Source organism: Corapipo altera, unplaced genomic scaffold (assembly GCF_003945725.1).
Source record: "Corapipo altera isolate COAL_440 unplaced genomic scaffold, ASM394572v1 61281, whole genome shotgun sequence".
Classification (NCBI taxonomy): domain Eukaryota; kingdom Metazoa; phylum Chordata; class Aves; order Passeriformes; family Pipridae; genus Corapipo; species Corapipo altera.
In genome coordinates this window covers 5,660,363-5,683,252 of record NW_020884921.1, presented here as the reverse complement: position 1 = coordinate 5,683,252, position 22,890 = coordinate 5,660,363, and the positions used below count along the sequence as shown (strand labels likewise).

Below are 22,890 nucleotides of genomic sequence, written 5' to 3'. Positions count from 1 at the left end.
GCATGAATATACATTACTTTCTGTCATGGATCATAAATCACGTTGCATATGCTAATGACTTGTTTTTAAAAAAATTAGTTTAGTAAGTGTTTTAAATGTTTTTTTAGAGAATAAAATTTCATAGCTATGTCCATTGTTTGTAATTATATTAATTAAATAATAATTATTATGTCCTTCCTTGTTTTTATTTGGTAATTGGTGCTATATGAACAAAGGAAAAGTTTGGTTTTTTTAAAAGAACACAGGAACATCCTACCATATAATTTTAACTATCCTGTGAAATTTGAAAGAACACAGAAAAACTATTCATTCCCTTGCTGGACATGCATAGAAAGAAAATATGAAACAGACAAAAATGCCATTTGGAAAAAAAATCCACAGTTTGTGAAAAGATTTGTTTGTTCTGTTGACTTTTACATGGGATTGAAAACTAACTCAAAAATTCTGCATGTCTCCTTATGTCAATAAACATTCTTTAATTACATGTCTGTGTAGTCCTGGTTAGACTGTGCCTCATTGCAAGCACTTCCAGACAGCAAAATCCTTGAACTGATATATGCCATTACGTTCAAGGACTGTTGGTTCTACTGATTCTGACAACCTGGTGAACACTGTTCTCAGTCATCCAACTGAAACTGCTTTCGACAAAATCATACCTCATGTCTTTGCTCTGTATTTGTTTAGCCACACTTACATATCTCACCTCATTTATCACAGCAGAACACTTACTGCTGTAAAGATGTAAGCAAGGTTGGATTGTTCACCATTTCCTGCACAGTGATATTTGTATTTTGATAATTATATGTTCTTATCTTCAACCCCTTTTGAGGTTCCAAAATTTATTCAATTAAATAACAGTGGAGTTAATTTTGGCAAATCCTTTCCTGTTGCCATGCTGCAACAATAACCAGTTGTACAGAAGAATAAAACGTACAGTCCATTTCCCACCTGCTCAGGTGGATGAACAAATGGACAAGTTGTGATTGTTCTGATGTAGAACGAAAAATAATTGTTTATTCATATAATACTCTTAAGAGACAATGTGAACTCCAGTGAAGCTTTTTTCTTTTAGAATGAGGCAATTAATGGAAATTACCTTCCCAAACCTGGGATGTTTTTGTTTATTTCTTTATTTATTCATTCATTTACATTTAGTGATAATCACAGATGTATAGAATGGTTTAGACTGGAAGGGACCTTAAAGACCATCTAGTTCCACACATCCTGCCATAGGCAGGAACACCTTCCACTAGAACAGTGTCCTGGTTCCAGTCAGGACAGGGTTAATTTTTGCAGTAGACAGGAGGGGACATGGCCAGGGCCCAGAGATTACTCAACACCACCTCACATCATTGCTGGGGGCAGGGGGAAGGGAGTCTGTTCTGTGGAGAGAGTCCATTCCAGGTCATGCCAAAGGGAGAGGTCGGGTACTATTGTTTCTGGGTGAATTGTTCACCTCTTTCCTGTACCTTCTGTCACTAGTATTGTTGCTGTCACTGTTTTCTTATCTCATTGCTGTTTCCAGTAAATTTTTCTTACGTCAAATAGTGATCTTTACCTTGTGTGCTTCCAATTCTCCTCTCCAGCACAGGGGGTAGAAAGAGGGAGGGAGTGAGCTAGTCATGCATGGTTTCAGTGGGAGCACTAAGCTGGAGAATATCATACCTAAACCACAACAACCAGGTTGCTCCAAATCCTATCTCCCACTTGCCCTTGAACACTTCCAGGGATGAGGCAGCCACAGCTTCTCTGGTCAACCTGTGCCTCAGCATTTGTGATAATCTGTGGACATCCAGCAAATAATAGGTGCCAAATACTTTAAATAAAGTCTTTTCCAATTCAGTAGGAAAACTTTTCTTTTCCTTCTCTTTAGGTTTGCCAGGAGGTTTCATATTATATTAGTATGCTTTCATATAATTCCTTTTTTGAAGCTGTTAAGCAGTCCATGAATTATTCTTAAAAAAAACCCAAAAGAACATTAAAGTTCCTGTAAGATCAGTAACTGTCTTACAAGTCTGACACATATTTACAGAAAATGTAACGTACCATTAAATCCACATTCAGGTATGGGGGACAGCAAGTTCATGACTTTTGTTTCTGGTTTGCTTGTTGAATTCATACTTTCATTGTTGACTTACTTCACAGTAACAATAGTTCAAAAAGCACAAGGAGTCCATATTTTCCATAATTTTACTCTATGTCAGAACTGGCAACTGGGAACCTCAAAAGACAGCTTTTAACTTTTTTTGGTAACTTTTTTTTTTTTTTTGCAATACATTAGAAAATGCTAAAAGAAGAAAATTATTTTTCTTAAAACATGGTTGTCATGTTAAGTATTTGCCTCTGGGAGAACAACAGAATACAGAGAGACAACCTGAGTGTGTGCTCTTAAGATAAAAGCACATACTGAATCTGAAAAAACAGGTTTATGCTGTCCAGTTGTATGAAGGGACATTTGTCAGGATGAGGACTTCTGAATTTCAGATATTAATATAAGGTAAATATTACAAGCTAAGCTATCTCTGTGGCCACAAACAGTCATTTGCACCTTACTTACTCCTTTCTTTTTGCAGTCAAGAAAGTCTCATCCTTAAAAAAAAGAGGTAATGATTTCAACATTCTGCAGCTTACAAATTCTCCCTGTATAAGTCAAGAAACAAAATAATGCAATACAAAGGGAGAGGAATAATCAGTCATGTAAGGATATTTTGGGGTGGTCTTTGTTCTGACATTGAAAACCGACCAGGGGACCTCTGAGGTCCTTTCAATTTCTACATTTCAGCCAATATGTTGGTAGTTGTACATGTGTAACACAAATATTGAAATTGAATGTAAATTTCCAAAAACAAGAAGTTAAAAATAGAACAAGATTTTGAATATGACCCTATAGATACTGTTGTTGTACTTATATAAACCAGTACTGATATAAAATAAAATTTTAAGCATAATTAATATACTTAGCATTATGTAGTAGACGGAAAGATTACAAAAAGAAAGTAAGGAAGTTATCTGAGAGTTTAGAAGATGAAGATATTTGAACTGGACCACAGAATATGTCCAACTCTACTGTCAAATCTGTGTTTTCCTCTAGGGTTTTGTTGCCTGGAAACATTGCTTCACCACCTTTTGATCACCTAAAATTGTCTAGAGTTTATGGATGTTTCAGTTCCACATACCTACACTCTGCTTGTACTTGATTATCACATTCACCTATTTCTGTGTGCAGTGATCAAGCCTGTCACCAACAGATTTGTATGATGAGAGTCAGGGATCAAGGATATGCACTACGCTGCGCAGTCTCACAGAGGGCTGCACAAGCAACACACAATCTCTTCCTGCATTTTTGCTCTTTCCCAGATGGAAGTATTTAAGTTCCATTTAAGTATAAATATGTGATTAATTCTGCCTTCCAAATCAAGTAATGTATATTAAGTATACCATGCTGAGAAATACAAACATTCATTTCCCAGCCTTTTAAATTTGCCATTCAGAAGGCAGAAGCATCTAGACTTCCCAAACTCATCTGGTTTTCCTTCAGATCCACAAGCTTCGCTATTATTGTCGGGGGGACCAATTTGAGCACAGAGATGTTCCCAGCACTCCTTTCATGCCCTGGCACGCTTACTCACTCTGCAATGAGACTTATAAATCTAGGGCCTATTCCCAGTCAAGAGAACCGTAGCTGAGGCTGGGTTGATCTGTATTTTAGATGGTTTCTTTCCTTTTGGGTCTTTCAAAGTTCAGGAATTATTCACAGCTGAAGACCTGCACCTACAAAAAGGGTACTCCTCTTCGTTCTGAGTTTTACTCCTGGCAGCTCTTATCAGCTCATGAATCAACAGGCGGTAATGCATTCCCTCTTAACCACCTTTGTCCTGTCAGATTTGCAGGAAGAGTCTTCATGTCTAACACAAGCCTGAGGCTCCACTAAATGCAATGGGACATGCAAGTTCTTAGGATTTGGACAGAATTTACTTCAGAAAAATAACACTAGATTTCAATTAGAGACATAAAAATGATCAACTGTTACCAGACACACAATTTTTTTTGTCATTACAAGTGATTTTTGCAACTCAACATAACACGTAGGAAGGGATGCTGAAATACCCTCAAAACCAAGGGGCCAAAGCTTGAGATATGCCAGCAAAAAGGCAACTTAAAAGCATTACTTTGTCCAAAATAGCAAATGTTGAAGAGATCTGAAGATACTTAGGAATAAACTGAATGAGCAACTGTGAGGAATATAAAAATAATTTAGACTAGTAAACCTAGGAGAACAGCAAACAGATTTCTATATTGAGACCATCCACCTGCAGCTTGCTGAGGTCAACAAGCACAGTTGAGCTGTTGGAGTGGCTGCTAGGGTTCTCAGTGAACATGAGCGTGACATAATCCCAGGAAAACGCCACATATCACATGAATGTTACTGGCAGAGAAAGCTGTACAGCCTAATCTGCAATTCTTCGTTTGCTCTGACAGCCTGCATATCGGAGGATTTGTATGGTAATGTATGGAGCTACACATATAAAGCTGTATGCTATAATAAATGTCCTGTGGACATATCCTATTAAAATAAAAGACAAATAAATGGTATAACTCATGTATTGGTGCTAAATATACATTTCTAGACAAAGCCATGAAAATGTATTTTTCAAATAACCCCACAGCTTGTTATTTTGACTAACTTACAACTGGATGCAATTTTCCATAAAAAATTTGATTGTTCATAGTGTTCCACATTAGTTCAACCATTTTTTCCACCATTTACTATTACATAGTATATCAAAAGTGCAACAGAGCTGGTGAATGGTCTGGAGCACAAGCCTGGAACCACTGGGGAGTGGCTGAGGGAGCTGGACGTGTTCGTCCTGGAGAAAAGGAGGGGACATAGTTTAGTTGTTGACTTGGTAGTAGTGGGTTTGCCATTGGATTTGATGATCTTAGAGGGTGTTTCCAACCTAAATGATTCCATGATTCTATAAAAATTATGAATACGTATACTCCTTATTTTAATGCAAACATATGAAGGTACGTGCGTCACGTTATACAAATCTAATGACTAAAATGCTACTGACTCAAAAAATTACAGTGTAGTTTACATTCACATTTCACCTATAAGAGACTGCTTCAAAAGACCAAATAAGAAAGCTTAGAAACACTATTAACACTAAGAAAAATAGTTCTTCAGAGTTCTGAGACAGTAACTTAAAGGATGAAGTGAGATGAGGGCATTCTTACACAGTTGTAATGGATATGAGTGGGAAAAGTCTTTATATAGTGTTCAGACATATATCCTTGGAGCTGTGACACTCTAGGTTTAATAAAAGCCACCTAATGTTTTGCCCTTCTAGTAGCATTGAATTTCAGATATATATATATACATATAGTTTCAGATACATATATATATATATATATAGTATAATAGAAATACAGTCTAACTGTCAGTTACTTTAACAGATGTTTTGAGGAAGCAGTGAAAAAGACTAAGAGACTAACCTGAATAAGCATCCAGCTGAACTGGCAGAGGTAAAGATAATGGGTAACAGATGCAAGGGCAAAGCAGCTTTCCTCTGAGATATGCTGGCTCATGTAAGCAGAGGCCAGAAATGAAATCTGCAGGGGAAAAAATGAATACATGCATATTGGAATTAAACAAAATTAATTTAATAATGACAATGGGGGGGGGGGAATCTTCAGTTCAGAAGTAAAATATACAATCAATTACTGTTTTCAGAGGTGTATAAAAATACCTTGGACATTTAATATTCACACAAAACAAGTTACACTGTCAACCACAAAACCAGCTCTAACTGTAGTGTGCAACCTTTTGTAATAAGGAACCTATTACTTTAATAAGAAAAATATGTACCACCTATAGGAACAAGTTGTTCTCTCTTGGGACTTCAAAATATATGCTCCTTATAATACCAATTGTTCAGAGCTCTTTTTACAGAGAACTTACGATTTTAGATAGCCCTTTTCACACAACTTTTGTGTACTGCTATTTAGTTCTATGTTGAGATGATAACATAGTGCTTCTTCCTGGTACTTCTCAATGTGATCAGTCTTGACCCAAAATGTTCTAACTAAGGGATAACAAGTCACTTAAGTCATCCAAGTAGCGGGCTGACACTTTTGTTCATTTGATTGTGACAGTTCTGTATCACATTGAAAATTAAGGTGATAGCATATCATTGACAAGATTCTGTTTGAAAAAGTGAAGAAAAAAAAAATTAAAGTGAATCAATGCACCTTTGTTAAACAGCAAAAAGATCTCTGACAGGGTCCCCATCTGACAGTCATTTACTCAGTTAATCAAAGGATACTGCAATTCTTTTAAAACTTTAAGTCACTTACCTAGCAACTACTTCAATGAAACTAGAACCAGAGTATTCAACCTACGTCATCAACACCAAAATATAAACTATAAACATGAGATGATTTACAAATTTTTATGTTCCTGTATGACGTATTTTTGTAATGCTGTTTCCAAGCAGTAGGCTGTATCTGAACACCGCTCCCCTGCTAGCTGAGAGCTGCCTCCTAGTTTCCAGCCTGCACTTATTCATGGTCTATTTATATCTGGTTTTATTTCTGTGGAAAGTCTCTCAGGTTACACAGGATTTCCTCCTCCCTAGGGTTCATACTATCATGAATTCACAGCAGTAGTATTCTCCCTGAGGCTACATTTCTCAGGGTTAAATAAGCCACTGTACAACTCAAAATTCTGTAGAGATGCTTAAGCTGGTCTGGACAGCAAAAGCAGTTCAGTTCCATGCATACAGCATCTGCCTGGATCAATTTACCTTGTTTCTCACAGTCACCCTACATCATTCTTGTAGGCTCACTTCAGGTACTGGAATGTCTCAGTTGGGTCACCTCGAAGCCTTCTCTTTTCCAGATTGAACAAGCCCAATTCTCCTAGCTTTTCCTCATAGAAGAGGTGCTCCATCCCTCTAAATCATCTTGGTAGCCCTCCTCAGGATGAATTCTAACAGGTCCATGTCCTTCCTGTGCTGGGGACCCCAAATATGATTGCAGATGGGGTCTCACAAGACTGGAGTGGAGAGAACAAATCCCCTCCCTCAACCTGCTGGACATGCTGCTTTTAAAGAAGCCCAGAATACAATTGGCTTTTTGGACTGATATATAGTAATACCTCAGTGATCATCTGGTACACACAGCTTTTCTTCTTATTTCCAATCACCTACCTCTTGGCACAGAATTTTTGTTAGCCTACAATTTATGACTGTTCAGCTTGTTCTAGAAGTATTCATGTATTTCATACTTCAGTCCTCAAAGCCATTCACACCTTTCTAGATGTCAGCTCACTACCATTCAGTGCTTCTGTTCTTTCTATCATTGGTGCATTTTGCCTGGGCATGTTATTTTCTGTTCCCCCAACCAGTTCTTTAGGATCAGCGCAATACCTCTCTTCATTCATCACTCTCTCATAGTTGTCTTTTCCCATTAGTCTGCCTCTTCTCAGATCTGAGTTCCTGGACTAATCCTCCTTCATTACTATTTTACATTACTTCCTGCTGGGAAGGGGAGTGATACAGCGGCTGGGTGGGCACCTGGTGTCCAGCCAAGGTCAACCCACCACAGTCCCTTTTGAAAACTGTACAAAAGAGAAAAAGGAAAGACCAGAAGACCAAAGAAATTCCATACCAATCAAGTAAACAACAGCCAAGAGAGAAGTAGCTTGTCTGAAACCTGAAATAAGAATTATGTATGAAGAATAAGTAAGTGCAATACTGAGCAGTAGTATTCTAGCTTGTCATGGTAAGTGCTGAAATGCTAAGATATGTTAGACATTAAAATGGGGATACATCACATGACACATGGAAACAAATCTTAACTTTACAATGCAACAAAATGTGGAAGTACTAAATATTGTCTTTGCTCTAGACCTTTCTAGTAAGACCAGCCTTCAGGAATTCCAGGTTCCAGAGACCGGGGGTAAGGTGGGAGCAAGGAAGGTGTCCTCTTGGTGGAAGGAAACTGGACCACAGCACCTGATAGGATGCACCCACCAGTGCTGAGTGAGCTGGTAGATAATTTTTGACCAACCACAGTAACAGGGAGAAGGGCCCAAAGACTGGTCGAACGCAAATGTCACCTGCATCTTCAAGAAGGGCAAGGAAGAGAACCCAGGCAACTAGAGGTTGGTCAGCCTCACCTCCATCCATGGGAAAGTGACAAAGCAGCTCATGGTGGAGACCATTTGCAGGCATGTTGAGGATAAGAAAATCATCAGGAGTAACCAGCATGGTTTCACTGAGGAAAGTCATGCTTGACCAACTTGGTAAACTTCTATGATGAAATGACGGGCCTGGCAGACGAGGGGAGAGCAGCAGATATTGTCTACTTGGACTTTCGTAAGACTTTTGACTTTATCTCCCAAAAGATGACAGGCTGTTGACTTACAGGCTGGGTATGCAGACAGTGAGATTGACTGAAAACTGATTTGAACTTATTTGGAAGGTATTATATTAAAGTTGCTAATGTGACAATTCTTCAGAGCCATTCAACAGAAGTGCAACAAAACTCACGAATTCAAAGCATTGTGATGAAAGAATAATACCTTCTGTTTTTTTAAAAAACCAAACACCTTAAATAAGACTTCTTCCTTTGCGTTTTACAGCAAACCATATCACTTAATGTATTCCTTTTCAGAGAATGCACAACACCCAATGACGAGGACATGAAGGTTTTTCTTTTGAAATCTAAAGGTAATCGATTTACCACATTCCACCCAAACCGGTCTGTCTTAATGTTCCATCCAAATTCTTCAGCCTGAATGCCGTAAATACTGAAAAAATTATTTTGCTAACACCTAAGTGTATCTCATGCATTAGCTATACAATTTGTTCAAAAATAGAAAACAGGAACTTTCAGCACAGATACTGTAAATGTTAAATCCCCTAAGTAATAAGTAAAACAAATGGTAAAAATAAAACAATAAAGTAGTAAAGCATAATTTATAGTTTTAAGAAGTGAAAAATATTTTTACAGAGGGAGAATAAATCACAGAATACGCTGAACTGGAAGGGACCCACAAGGATCATCAAGTCCAATTCTAATCTGAGAGTAATTATTTTTCCCAGTTGCCAGAAGTGCTGAAAAGGCAGCATGTTGTGATGGGTGAAGAAAAAAGAAAGAGAACACCTTGCAATGCTCTAGGGAAAGAGCTGCGGAGAGGGTTAACCCTAGCAGATATAAAAGCATCAAGCAGAGGAACAACAAACATTTAGCCCTGAAGGAGAGCACAAGGCTAGGGCCTAACACATCTCCTCACAGTAGTTTCACTTTTTCATTCCAGCAGGAAGCACTCTGCCTCTTGTAGCTGAAAAAGATCCTCCCCACCCAGAGAAACCTGAAGAGTAACCGGTCAACTCCTCTAGAACAGGATCATGTCAATATACTCATGGCACATTTTTGCAATTTCTGTAAATAACTGTTTCACAGTATGAACTCACAAAGCTTTAGACCTTGTCTTCCTCTAGATAGAAATGCCTTTATACATTTCTTACGGAAATGGATCCTAACAGTGGTCATTTCATTGTAGGAGCTGCGTTTCAGGAAGGGTGCCAAACAGCACCCTGGGAGATTTAGTTTCGCAAGTGCTCTATCACACCTGCAGTGAAGTGCCTTGGTGTGACTGGTTGTTAAGGTCACATGGTGTGATGTGTTAACCCACATATAAGCTGTTGTCTCATTTGAATAAAGAGGATTTGACAGTGAACCCCCAAGCAAGCCGTGTCTGTATGTTTTATTTGCTTATTATATTAATAAAGCAATATCTAGTGCCCTGAACTGGGGCCACTTTCTGTATCAGGGATGATTAGAGACTGCCTCGTAACAAGGAGAATTACGGTAGTGTTCGAATGAGCTTGTTTTAAAAGCTGAGAAACGCTCTCCTAAAAAAAGTCAGACTTCAAATACCGACCTAAAAGCAGGCAGAAAACGTCATTAAAGAAAGGACGTTGAATACCAGCACAAAAAGGACTGGAACGTCATGCAGTAGAGCCGCGTGGGAGCTCTGAGAACCTAAGTATTGTCTGCATGAGAGACCTGGCAGAGCAAGGTTTGAAAGAAAGAAAAGGTAAAGCTACAGAGAACTCAAGGTAAGAAGCTGGCATGCAAAGCTAAAATTCAAGGGAAATTATAGAAATAACTGTATCAGGACTTCTGCTAAGCAAAATCCTTAGGGTGACTGCTTGGAAAAATTTTGGAGAGACAGCTCCAGAGAAAACAAAGATAGAAGATGCGGACACCTTAAAAATCTCACAAAGAAACTTAAACTCGTCCACGGAGAAAAAATTTAAACCTTCTGTTCCCCCCATGAGCCCTTACAGCCGAAGGACTCCCCAGACACCGGGAGCAGATGTGGGGGTGGGGTAAAACCGCGTGCACAACGAGAGATCCTAACAAAAGACGTGGGTTGGGTTTTGCGCGGGCAGAAGCGAGCACGTGGCGCGGACCACGTGGTTGTTAGGGAGAGACAGATGTTGAGTCCACGAGGCACTGCCGAGTTGCAGCCATGTGGCGGCCGTGCCGCGGGCTGGGAGTCGACATTTTGCCCACAGTCAGCTTGCCGAGTGTCCCAGCTTGAGGAACCGCGCTTTAGAGCATGTTAGTTCAGTAAGCAGTGAAACAACAGAGGACACACGAGGGAGTTGGGTTTACCCCCTCTGAAAAAAGACAAGCACTCATGCAGCACAGGGACAGAGCACTGCCCCTGCGCCGGCTGCCTGTGTGCTGCTGTTAGAGGAGTCTGTTGGACCCGCTGCGCTCCGCAGAAGCAGTGCGCAAATCCCTTAAATAAACACCAGGTACAATGCCTGCGGGCGAACGAAGCGGCGCGGGGTTTGAAAAAGCACTGTTTGCGGTACTTGTCAGCAGCGGCGGCGCGGGAAGCGCAGCTGTGGGGCTTGCAAAGGCTCATGGTGCGGGCTCGCGGCGTGCGGCGGCGTGGAGCACTGGGTCCCGTGCGGCCAGAGCGCGAACCCGACCCAGCTTGGCGTGGCGGAGCCCCGGCTAGAGAACGCATGGTGTGGCCCGGGGCCACGGCAACAGCAGCAGCTGCAGCTGCGCAGGGTGTGCTGTGCCGGGACAGGACACGGTGCGAGCCCGGACGCGGCTCCGCGGCGGCTTGGGTGGCGGCGGGACGGACCGTCCGCAAGGCTCGCGGCGCATGTGGGCGTCGGCGAGGGAGCGCACACTGGGGCGGCTCTGCGGAGCCCCGCCGGAGCCGGGACCGGACCGAAGCCGCACAGAGAACAGAGCAAGAAACGGCCAGGGGGTCGGCCCGACCCCGGGGCGGCTATATGGGCTGGCCCGGCGACACAGCTCTGCGCGGCTCGGGCGGGAGTGAGAGCCCGCAGGGCTGGGACAGCACGAGCTGCAAGCACACAGCAGAGCCCTGCGTGAAATTTGCCGCGGGCAGAGAAAGAGGCGGCGTGGCCTCGGTGCCACGGCAGAGACCCCCTGGGGGGGGCGATCCTGCAACCCGCGGTGGAAAATAAACAGCAAGGCCGGGGCCGGGAAAGACAGGCAACGCCCCTTGTACTGGAACAGAGCGAGGCTGAGCTACAGCCTAGCTGAGCTGCCCCTCTGCACAGCTCAACGCTACAGCTCATGCTGTGATCCTCCTGAGGCACATACAAAACCAATTTAACATGTATCTGGTTGTCTTGAAACATTTAGTAAGAACACTGTAGCTTTAACAGTTTGTTTCTATTTTTCATGAGTTCCTCAGTAACTTTGTTTAAATTGGTAAGGTGGTTAAGTTGTTAAGCTCTCAAATGTAGCTGAAGAGAAGTTAATGTGACAATTTAGTTCAAATAACATGTTTAAAAAGTTCTTACGCTTGTTAATTAATGCATTCAGATACTGTTATCCCAGAAAGGTGTGCTTAGTGTCAGCGAAAATGTAAAAATGCTTGTGGGTCATAGCTGCTTAAGAGACTGAGTTAAATCTAACTATAATTACTCTAACCAATATCATTAAGAAATAGGACTGCAAAATACTCCAGAAAAGATTAATCAACACAACAGTGGAACAGATCTATGAAAAAGAGGATTGCATAGCATTCAACTTTGAGGTAAAAAGACATTAAAATGACTTATTGACTTTACTTCAAGCTCCAGCCAAAGGATCATCTCTCAACCTTCAACTTTGAGGTAAAAAGACATTAAAAGCATAAAATGACTTCTTGCTTTTTACTTCAAGCTCTTAGCTACCAAAAGCCATTCCCGGACAACACTGCAGAGAAACTGCATGTTTGCCTGACCTTCACATCTCTTTCTACCTCACTATTTACCTGAGACTGTCTAAATTGTTATTAACATGTTTGTTCAATTTGTTATTAAGGGCAAAAAGCAGCTACCAGAAATGGATGGACAAAAGCCTAATAATTACAGCTTAGAATGGTTACTTATGGGGAATGCTAAGTTTCAAGCTGTGTTGGCAGATTGTAATAGTAACTTGCGTGTGTATCTTCAAATTTATTAACCTTTGGTTTTCTAAAGAAAAACAAAAAAAAGGAGGGAAGAAGAGAAAATGCATGTGCATAAACAGGTAAGACATCATTTAGATTTGTTAGGCCTCGTATCCCTCATGTTAATTCCTTTTCAAATTTTCAAAACAGGTACAGTTGCCAGACACGACTCTCAGAAGTGACAGAGAGAAAACATAACTAATAACCACTACAAAAACCCAAACTACATGATTTAAATAAAGACATAATAAAAGGTTTAAGTATGCATGTGTGTAAACAGAATGAAATGAGAGAATGAGAGAAGCTGTGTGGACATGTATGTGTGTAGACTTGGAGATACTTATGCTTCATGTGCCCCGAGCAAATTACACTTGCATAACACAATACTTGTTCTCTAAGGGCCCTTTCCTTGAAATGGAGTTGAATTTCTCCTGGTTACCAATTACATGCAGGCCCTTGGGGAAGTGGGAGTAGATGTTCTACCCAGTTGTGCCAAAGCCCTCACATCGGTGGAGTTGTTGTTTATCCCAAATACACATAAAACCTTAAGTAGAAAGTTGGGACCAAATTTGCTTATTACAAGTTATAGAAGTTGCACTGATAGTAAAGTTATATGAACAGTTTCAATAAAGGCCTTATCACATTAGGCCCTGATTACACAGATGGTTAAAATAAGTTTAAGAAAAAAAATTAAGAATTGTTCTGTTGCTTATCGTAATGTTAAAAATTGTTCTATCACTTGTTATAAAAAAGAAAGGGGGATATGTAGGGGTTGGTTTTCAGGAAGGGTGCCAAACAGCTACCTGGGACATGTAGTTTCACAAGTACTCTATCACACCTATAGTGAAGTGACTTGGTGTTACTGGTTGTTAAGGTCACATGGTGTGCTGTGTTAACCCATATATAAGCTGTTGTCTCATTTGAATAAAGAGGATTTGGCAGTGAACCCCCAAGGTAGCTGGGTCCATATGTTTTATTTGCTTATTATATTAATAAAGCAATATTTAATTTCTTTTCACATTAAACATTTTTATTCTCTTTTATCCATCTTATTATTTTAATAAATCAAAATTTATTTCCCTATCCCATGTAGGAAAAGATTGTCTGCCTTTGGATCTGGTTTATATGCATTTCTATTAAAAAAGAAAAGAAAACAGTCCAACAAAATGATATCTATGATTATACCAACCCAATCTCAATACAGGAATAGTATCAAAGGCATAATTTAAAGTGCTGTTCTCTTTGTTGGACTTAATTGCAATGAACAATAACACAGGACAACAAACATATTAAAACTCTCATGTCCTCACTGAACTGCTCTTTTCTGCTTTGAATTTACTTTATATGGGTAAAAAAGGAGTTCCCTCCTTGAACACAGGGACACTGCTTAATAATAGTGCGTATGAATCATACTTTTTGTTGCTGCTCGGTAGGACAGGACAGCACTGATGTGAGCCAAATGTTCTTGTGTTTTTTGTTCTGATATTAAATGCTAGGACAAAAATATCATCAAAGGATGTGCAAAAACTTGGAGAGATTCATGGACACTAGCAAAAATTCTAAGTTAGTCTTCCTGGAAAAAGTAACAATACAACACACATGTTGCAGAGCACAGAGGAAAACGTTATATAATTTAGAAGATTCAAAACACAGTATTTAACTGGGTCAAATGAAAAGTTCGATAACTAACTTTTCATTTATTATTTATTATTATTATTTATACTTATTATGTATTAATATTGTTAAAAAAAAAGCAGTTAACGTTTCTTTGTGAGTTTTTCTGAATGCAAAATGACTTCACTGATTGGTAAATGGTTTAATTGAGAGGAGCGCTTTATAACTGACACCAGGAAAAAAACCATACATGTGGGTTTAGCTTTATTTCTGCCTTCAGTTAAGTCAGTGGCATTAATATTAAAAAATAGGTACCTTATGAACAGCAGTTCCAAAGCCTTACTCTATACTTTACATGCATTGTGTATTTTAGAGATATTTTTGTGTTTATGAATTATTTGCTTTAACTATGTTGATTCTATGTCACTGCAAACTGCCTTAGTAAGAAAAGCCAAACAGCTAACTAAAATAAAATCCCTTGAAATGCTGATATTGTATTTACAACAGTGACCATGGCACCTTTGTGTAAAGATGTTTACACCTTATTAAGCAGCAGCAGAACTGGCAACCATTTTCACAGTGATTAGACATCAGCAACTGTATGTTACTCATTCCCTTCCCCCAGCTGAGCAGGATGGCAGTTGGTTTCTCACTGGGTTCAGTCTCTGACCTTTCTGCTTGCCATGTTTAGGCTCAGGGACTTTTCATGCTTCTCTGAGCCAGCAATCTGAGGGTGCAGGGTTGGCTTAGGAGGGGATGAGGCACCATGGCACAGAGCACAGCAGCACACAGTTGGCCATGCAGTTGAAGTTGGCTGCTGGGGAAAGGCTGGGGTAGCTCACACCCTCCTCAAAACAGGTCTGACACAAGTACCCAACTCTGTGGACTCCTCTAGCACTGTTTCTCCTCTGCTCCAATCATGCTGTTCCTTACAAAGAATGTTTTGAGTGATACTCACTGAGAAGTTATACTTGATTTTAATTTTTTTTTTTTTTGTAAATAAGGAAAAATAAGGACTAAGGCTCGTAGCAGGTCCTAACCCATTTAGTTTTATATACAGATTTAGACAAATGGCATAGGACTCTATAGAGAGAGTTTCTGATTTCCCTCCATTTAGATCTGCGACAAAGATGCACGTTGCTTCATTAGTCATTGTGAAACTCAAGTCAGACCTCCCCAGTCTCACTGCAAGATTCTCAATAACACAATACTTTTATTGTAATGATGCAAATAGAAGCTGAAAAAGCTTCTTTGTGAAACCATCAAAAATATATCTCCAGTCTTTTCCAGGTTCAAGTACTCAGACAGATCTCAGGGCTCTGAATGTACTGATTTGGCAGGTACAAAACAAGCTCCTCTGACAGATGTTGATTTTCTACGGTAAGATCTGTCTCATATTATTTCCTATCTAGAAGCTCAGATTAGCCCCTGAGCAGATTTGCCATGACACATTAATTTGCACTATGGGCTTCTAAAGCAGGAGGTATGTACACTTCGGAGGGGTAATCGGGAAAATCTTTTAATGATGTGGTTTCTCACTTCCTACATTTCTTGATAGAATTTTTCTTAAAGTTCAGGTGTTAGTTTCCTGCAATAAGTACACACAAATTTTTTCTATTCTAAAGATAACCTGAAGATGAGAAAGATAAAATCACTCCCTAGAATCTAGATGAAGGCTGGAGTAACAGGCAGCTCTCCTTCCACCTGCACACCTACTGGAGATTTCACCCTGTAGGAATCAGAACACAGGGTAGGCTAGACCCACCATAAACTGGGGTCAGGATGCAGTCAGTGTGTAGCCATGAGTAATATTTAAAGCATGGCAGGAGAGGTCTCCCATGCTTCTCTATATGACTAATCAACTGTGAAGGATAATCTAAGTGGTGCAGTCCACACACTGGAGGGAAGGGATGCAGTCTGCTCTAGTGCAAGATGTCCCTGCCCAAGGCAGGGGGTTGGAAATAAATAACCCTTAGGGTCCTTCCAACCCAAACCATTCTATGAGTCTATGATTCTATAAATATTTATTTATCTTCTTTAAAAAGAAATAACCAAGAGAACCATATCATAACCAATGGTTATGATTCTCACCAGTACCTCTGTCGGTAGAGGGCATGCCGTCTACAGTCTCAAAACAAACACCCCTGAGGTTTATGTATAGGAAGAGAGATCTTCAGAAGACTACAGGATCAGTTTTCATTTATTGGTGGGAAGAGCTATTCTAATATGAAGTCTGGTGTGAGATGAAAGAATATTGAATTGAAGCAATTTCAAAAGCTTTTTAAACATAAACAGAAACTTACTTAACACAAATCAAGCATTCTTCAACAAGAGCAAACAGCTAAATTCCCCAGTTCTACCATTATCTGTAACCTATGACATTAAAGAAATGTTCACTTATTTAAATATTTGTGCCAATATTTGATTGAGATTCCTTCAAAATGTTGAAATACAGCTCAGAGAATGATGAATTAGAGGATAAGTCCTATGAGGAGAGGCTGAGGGAGCTGGGATTGTTTGACCTGGAGAGAAGGAGGCCCAGGGGTGACCTTATCGCTCTACAACCTCAATACAGCTATCTGAAAGGAGGTTGTTAGCCAGGTGAGGCTCGGCCTTTTCTCCTAGGCAACAAGTAACAGGTTGAGAGGACATAGTCTCAAGCTGTGCCAGGTGAAGTTCAGGTTGAACATCAGAAGGAATTTCTCCACAGAAAGGATGAATAAACATCGGAATGGACTGTCCAGGGAGGTGGTGGAGTCACCATCCCTGGAAGTGTTTAAGAAAAGACCGGAGTGGCACTTAGTGCCATGATCTAATTGACACAGTGTTGTTCAGTCACAGGTTGGACGCGATAATTTCAGACTTCTTTTCCAAGATACTTGATTCCGTGATTCTGTGAATTCAGTGATCAGTATAATTTTTTGTGATACAGATACCTTTAACTGCCATTTTCTCTGTGCAAAAGGCTTCATAATTACCAGGCAGCAGAAGGTTTCCTAACAAAACCAGAAAGCAAACCCTTTGGATTTTATTGTGCTAGCAGAAAGATTGAGTTTTTAACCCAGAACAATCAATGTGAATTAATAAACTGCATGGGCTCTTTACTGCTCTTTACAAGCAGTAAAGATTTAAGGTGATTCCACTTGAAGACAGAAGTTTTCAGATGTGTATAATAAAATCATTCCAAGCATGCCAGCCAATGCAGACTATCAAATGTAGACTATAATGTCTTAGTAGTCGTGGTTTATCTGTTCTTTACAGACTCACCTCATCTGTAAACAAGTGGGGAAAGGAATTGGGTCATTAGTGCTCTGAGCAATAACTTTGATTAAAAACAAAGAAAAATGCATTAAATATGCCAAAAAGATAAGGATCCTAGAACTGTAACTACCCTAAAGCAACAGCATAGATCAGGCATTAAGTACAACATTTAGTACACAAACAGTGTTGTAAATCTAAGTTCCAGAGCGAGATTCAAGTATTTATAGAACTCAGAAGTTGAGTACTCCTGCCACAGACTTTGTTCAGGGGTACAGACGGAATCACTTTTTCAAACTCAAACACAGAAACTTCCTTATCTAGCTACAATTTGTGCTCTGCAGTTCTGCCAACATGTGAAAATGAACTGCAGAGAAATTCTCAGAATCACAAAATATTCTGAGTTGGAAGGGACCCACAAGGATCATGAAGTCTGACTCCTATGTGAATGGCCCATACAGGGGTCAAACCCACAACCTTATTAGCACCATGCTCTGACCAACTGAGCTAATGTAAGACAGAAGTAGAAAAACAACTTGTAGTTTCATGAGACACATGTAGTTATTCCCAGAGGTGGATATCCAACATTCTAGTGTAGATGGGGAGAGTACAGAGGCAGGAGCCTGACTGCCATCCATCAAAAAGTGCGTATTAAGTTGGAAGAGGTTGCTAATGCATCCAGCACTTTTCTCTGCAGATGATACATACACTCCAACCTGCTTTCAAAGTCCTCTCCTGAGTTGAAACACTTCATTTCCTTGCCCTGATGATGACGATGATGATAACACAGAGGTGGTGACTTAAGGCAAATCTCATGCTAGATTTAAGGGAACAGCGGCAAATTTATTCCCACTGTATTCAAATCAGCTGTGCGAACATGGAACGGACCACACACAACAGAGGGTCTGAAAGTAAAATAGTAGGTGGCTTTCTGGACAGAAGTGAGTGGTTAAGAAAAGGGCTTACAGTAGCTGCAAGAAACGAACAGGAGTACTTGGAGAAATACTAGAATCCAGCTTAGAGTTCAGCCTAAATCTAGCAGGGAACACAGAACAGAAATCTTCAGCATTCAGACAGAAGAACTGAGTTTAAAGTCTACTTGACTAAAGACTTTCTGTGCTCAGACTGCAAAGACGTGCAGGGCAAAGTAACATATCTGGGTCAATTCTGCAAATATCTTAGGGGAAACAGGCAGCAGGAAAAAGAGCCAGAACCCATGAATTGGGTTGAATTGGCATGAATTTCTCAAAGCCTCATACTGGTATGAACAAGGAGCTCACAGATATCAGAGACCTGTCAAGCTCTTAACTGAATGAGAAAAAACCCCCTACTATATTGCAGTAAAGCTGAAATTGTTATTTGCTTCTATTTCTCCACCCTCAAGTTGTAGGATTGTATTTTAAAATGAAAACTCAGACTCCAGAGTACAGTCCTGTCATAAGCCATTTCCCAACTGGCCATAATATTGCAAGGATTCATCCCCAGGAATGAACAGGTAAAAATGGGTCTGTGCAGCTCTCCTACAGTGCCAATCCAACTACTGGGCAAATAAGATAACCTAGAGAGAAAGCATTATTTACATCAGCTGTAAGCAGCTTTGAGACTCTTTTGTGAGTGCTGGGCATCAGTAGGGAGTCTCTTGTTAGGGATCACACGACACTGCAGAGGTCAGACATCACACCTTAGGGAGTCTGCATGGGGTAGTCAACGCAAACTCTAGGGAAACCAGATTTGTGTTAGCATCCAGCAGGACTTGAGCCCAAACTTTTATTTTTTTTTTTTTAGAAAAACACCTCTCTGAAGCAAAGGTGTTATGTGATAAATTGAAAATTATTCCTGTTTTCTTAAGTATTGCTTATTTTTTATTCAAAAAGATGGACATCTCGCCTTCACTAAGTTGTGGCAACAAGAGGGAAGTGGGGACAAGATGCATAGTAATTATAAGATCACAGAAACAGAATATACTGAGTTGGAAGGGACCCATCAGGATCATCAAGTCCAACTCCTGGCCCTGTGAAAGACACTCCAAAAATCACCTATGTGCCTGAGAACATTGTCCAAACATTTCTTGAACTCAAGACAGGCTTGGTGCTATGACCACTTCCCTGGGGAACTTGTTCCACAGCTCAACTACCTCCTGGTTAAGAAACCTTTTCCAGATATCTATACTAAACCTCCCCTGACTCAGCTTCATGTCCTTGAGTCCTGTCACTGGTCACCAGAGAGAAGAGATTGGTATCTGCCCCTCCGCTTCCTCTCATGAGGATATTGAGACCCCTCAGTCTCCTTCAGGCTGAACAAACCAAGTGACCTCAGCCACTCCTCATAAGGCTTCCCCTTCAGACCCTTCACCCTTTGTGGCCCTCCTTTGGACACTCTTTAATAGCTTAATGTCTTTTTTATATTGTGGTGACCAAAACTGCACATAGAACTCCAGGTGAGGCAATACCAGTGCAGAGCAGAGTGGGACAATCGCCTCCTTCAACTGGCCGGCAGTGCTTTGCCTTGATGCCCCTCAGGACATGGTTGGTCCTCCTCGCTGCCAGGGCACTGTTGACTCATTCAACTGGCCATCAAACAGGTCCCTTTTCACAGTACTGCTCTCCAGCCTCTCATTCCCCAGTCTGTACATACATGCAGGGTTGCCCCATCCAGGTGCAGAATCTGGCACTTTCCCCTGTTAAGCTTCATATGGTGATTGCCCATCTCACTAATTTGTTAAAGTCTCTCTGCAGGGCCTCCCTACCCTAGAAGGAGTCAACAGCTCCTCCCAATTTAGTGTCATCAGCAAACTTACTTAGTATTCAAGTCTGTGTCCAAGTGATCAATGAAGATGTTTAAGAGAACTGGGTCAAGGATACAGCCCTGTGGAACCCCACTGGTGACAGGTCCCTGGCCTGATGTCACCCTATTTATTCACTGTAACTCTTTTGCCCGACTTGTGAGTCAGTTGCTCAGCCACCGCATATAGCTGGTTATCCAGCTATACGCTGGACATTTTGCCCAGAAGGATATTGTGAGAGACAGTATCAAAAGCTTCGCTGAAATCCAAAAATATTATATCTACTGGTTTTCCTAGATCAACTAGGTGGGCTACCCTGTCATAGAAGGAAATCAGGTTTGACAAGCAGGACTTTCTCCTCATGAACCCGTGCTGGCTGTGACAGATGACTGTGTTGTCCTCCAAGTGTTTTTCAATACCTCCTAGAATAATCGTTTCTATGATTTTACCAGGCATTGAAATGAGACCGACTGACGTGTAGACTGCTTTAGGAGACCCTTCTGTTCCAGAAGGACCTTCGCCCACCTCATTAGTTGTCTGGCCTTCTAGTTCAAGGCTTCACACCTATTGTAGAAGGTGCCAGTCATACTTGCTAGATTTTCAGAAGGAGGAGGAACATTCCATCCTGGTATGTGCAGTGACCCACTTCCAGACTTCATGGAGTATGAATGAAACTCCTGGTCTCCAATTTTTTTGTTTGGTTTTTTTTCTGTAAAGGCTTAACACTGTAACACTGAGTGACTTCTGTCACCTGTTTTTATCAGCTCATCTCATTTTAGTCAGGACATTAGTTATTTTTAAATTCTTTCAACTTTAGCAGTGAAGAAGCACTACCCGCCCACCCACTCATTTAATACTACTGCATTTAATAATTGTAATTATGTAAACCATTGACTCTAACTTATAAGAAAAACAAAGTCCATTCCTAACAGGGCAGCAATTCTGAGTCATGTTCTATTTCATTGTATCAAACCGAAACGAGAAAAAGAAACTCAAAACATTTCAAATTCATTTGCAAACAAACCACCTTGCACAAAAATTGCTTTTAGACAAGCAAGTATTTCACAGGTAATTAAGATGCTAAGGAATTTTCAGGCTCAAAAATAATGTCTTCTACTGTACCTTCTACAGGAGTAAGGAAAGCTTGTTATATATAATGACTAATGATTTAATGATAGTAAAACTGATATCCAGACCATTCTATGTACTACTAGGTGAGTGACAAAGCAAGTTACAAGAACAGAAAATCTGTGACTTTATAGGATATATACTGTATAATGCAGTGCACTGGAGAACTCCCTTCAAATCATAACTCACATACAGTATTCAGAGTGAGAGGAATAAATATCCATGGCTTAATAATTTTTCCTGGGATCATTTTAAATACTGAATATGCTCCTGCCACTGATAGCACAGAGAGCAATTTTCTCTTGATATGACAGAGTCAAACAACTACTGATCTAAGCTCTTTAAAAGAGCTATTTGTGAGCTGATAGCTGCCTAGTCTGGTTTACATTCCTTCCCTGAGATGACTGCAGCTCCTCTGCAGTTCTGTCACTGTAAAACTTAGAGTTGTTTACGTTCAGCAGGCCCAAAAAGATAAATATTTCTCACGCGTGTGTGGTAATTCCGCAGGCAAAAAAAACCCCCTAAGACAGAAAACAGAGTTCTGAAAACTAGCTTTGAAGAGTATATACTTAAATCACATATGCAATGAAAACAAGCTGAGCAGAACAGCTTTGTGTAGGGGAGCACATATAAGAAAGCAAACACCCTCTCTGCTTAACTGATAGTTCTAAAGCAATTAATCATATTTACTTTCAAGATGCGAACAACAGCACTTTTTCTGTAACCCCTTTTTTCTAGGAACTTGACATTATCCTTCTTATCTTCTATTGCAACACCAGCCAAACACAGAGAATGTTTGTCTTAAACACATATCTCAAATCTGTCTTCTTTTAGAGATTGTTCCTGTATTTAGTCTCAACATTTTGCTTGTTCCTACAGAAACAGGGATGTTTTTGCTGTGACCAAGTGCTTCAAACGCTTCCTATACTCGACTATACTAATAATAGCAAACACTCTCCTCAGACCCCTCCCATGTGTTAAATTAATCAACACTAGAAGGTCAAACGTGCATGAAGTGGCTTAGCACATTAATTTATTCACTGAAATGACCTCATCACCACATGTTTTACTTTTCTGTTTCTTAATATGTTCATGCAGTCAATGAACATATCACTGAAATATCTTCTGAGCTCCAAACTTGAATTAATTACATGCCACTTGCTTCTTGGTACCATAGCAAAACTGAATTCTGTCATTTCAAAGAAAACAATTTCCTTACCTCTTCAGTTAACCTCATCTGTGCAGGCACCTTCCTGCACTCTCCCTCCCTGCACCTCCCAAATTCTGCTACGCACCTCCATAGGCTGTGTCTGAAAATAGCCCAAATGCATGTCCCCAGGCCCTTTGGCACAGTGCAGACAGACTTTCTGCCATGCATGGTCATTGCCCATGCTGTGCAAGATCAGTTTTAATTTGTATCTTCCAGACAGATGTGACTTCATCTGCCTTATGCTTTAACTCAGCTGAGTATGAGCTAGCTCTGGATCAAAACCTGCCAAATTTGGCTAACACTGTGTAATACTTCAGAAAGTAAGTATTGTTGAGAGGCTGAGTCCCACATTAGTTTGAACACAAAGTAGCTCCAACTGCAGCTAAGTAGAGC

The 22,890-nt window shown here is 40.3% G+C and overlaps 1 protein-coding gene across 2 annotated transcripts in view; it reads right to left on the bottom strand.

Annotated features, from left to right (window-relative positions):
• Positions 1-22,890, bottom strand: part of ADGRV1 (adhesion G protein-coupled receptor V1) — a 271,306-nt gene that overhangs the window by 72,190 nt on the left and 176,226 nt on the right. For both annotated transcript variants that reach the window (XM_027656816.1, XM_027656817.1), the window contains one exon: positions 5,497-5,613. In XM_027656816.1, the coding sequence (XP_027512617.1) occupies positions 5,497-5,613 (117 nt within the window). The remainder of the gene's footprint in view (positions 1-5,496; positions 5,614-22,890) is intronic.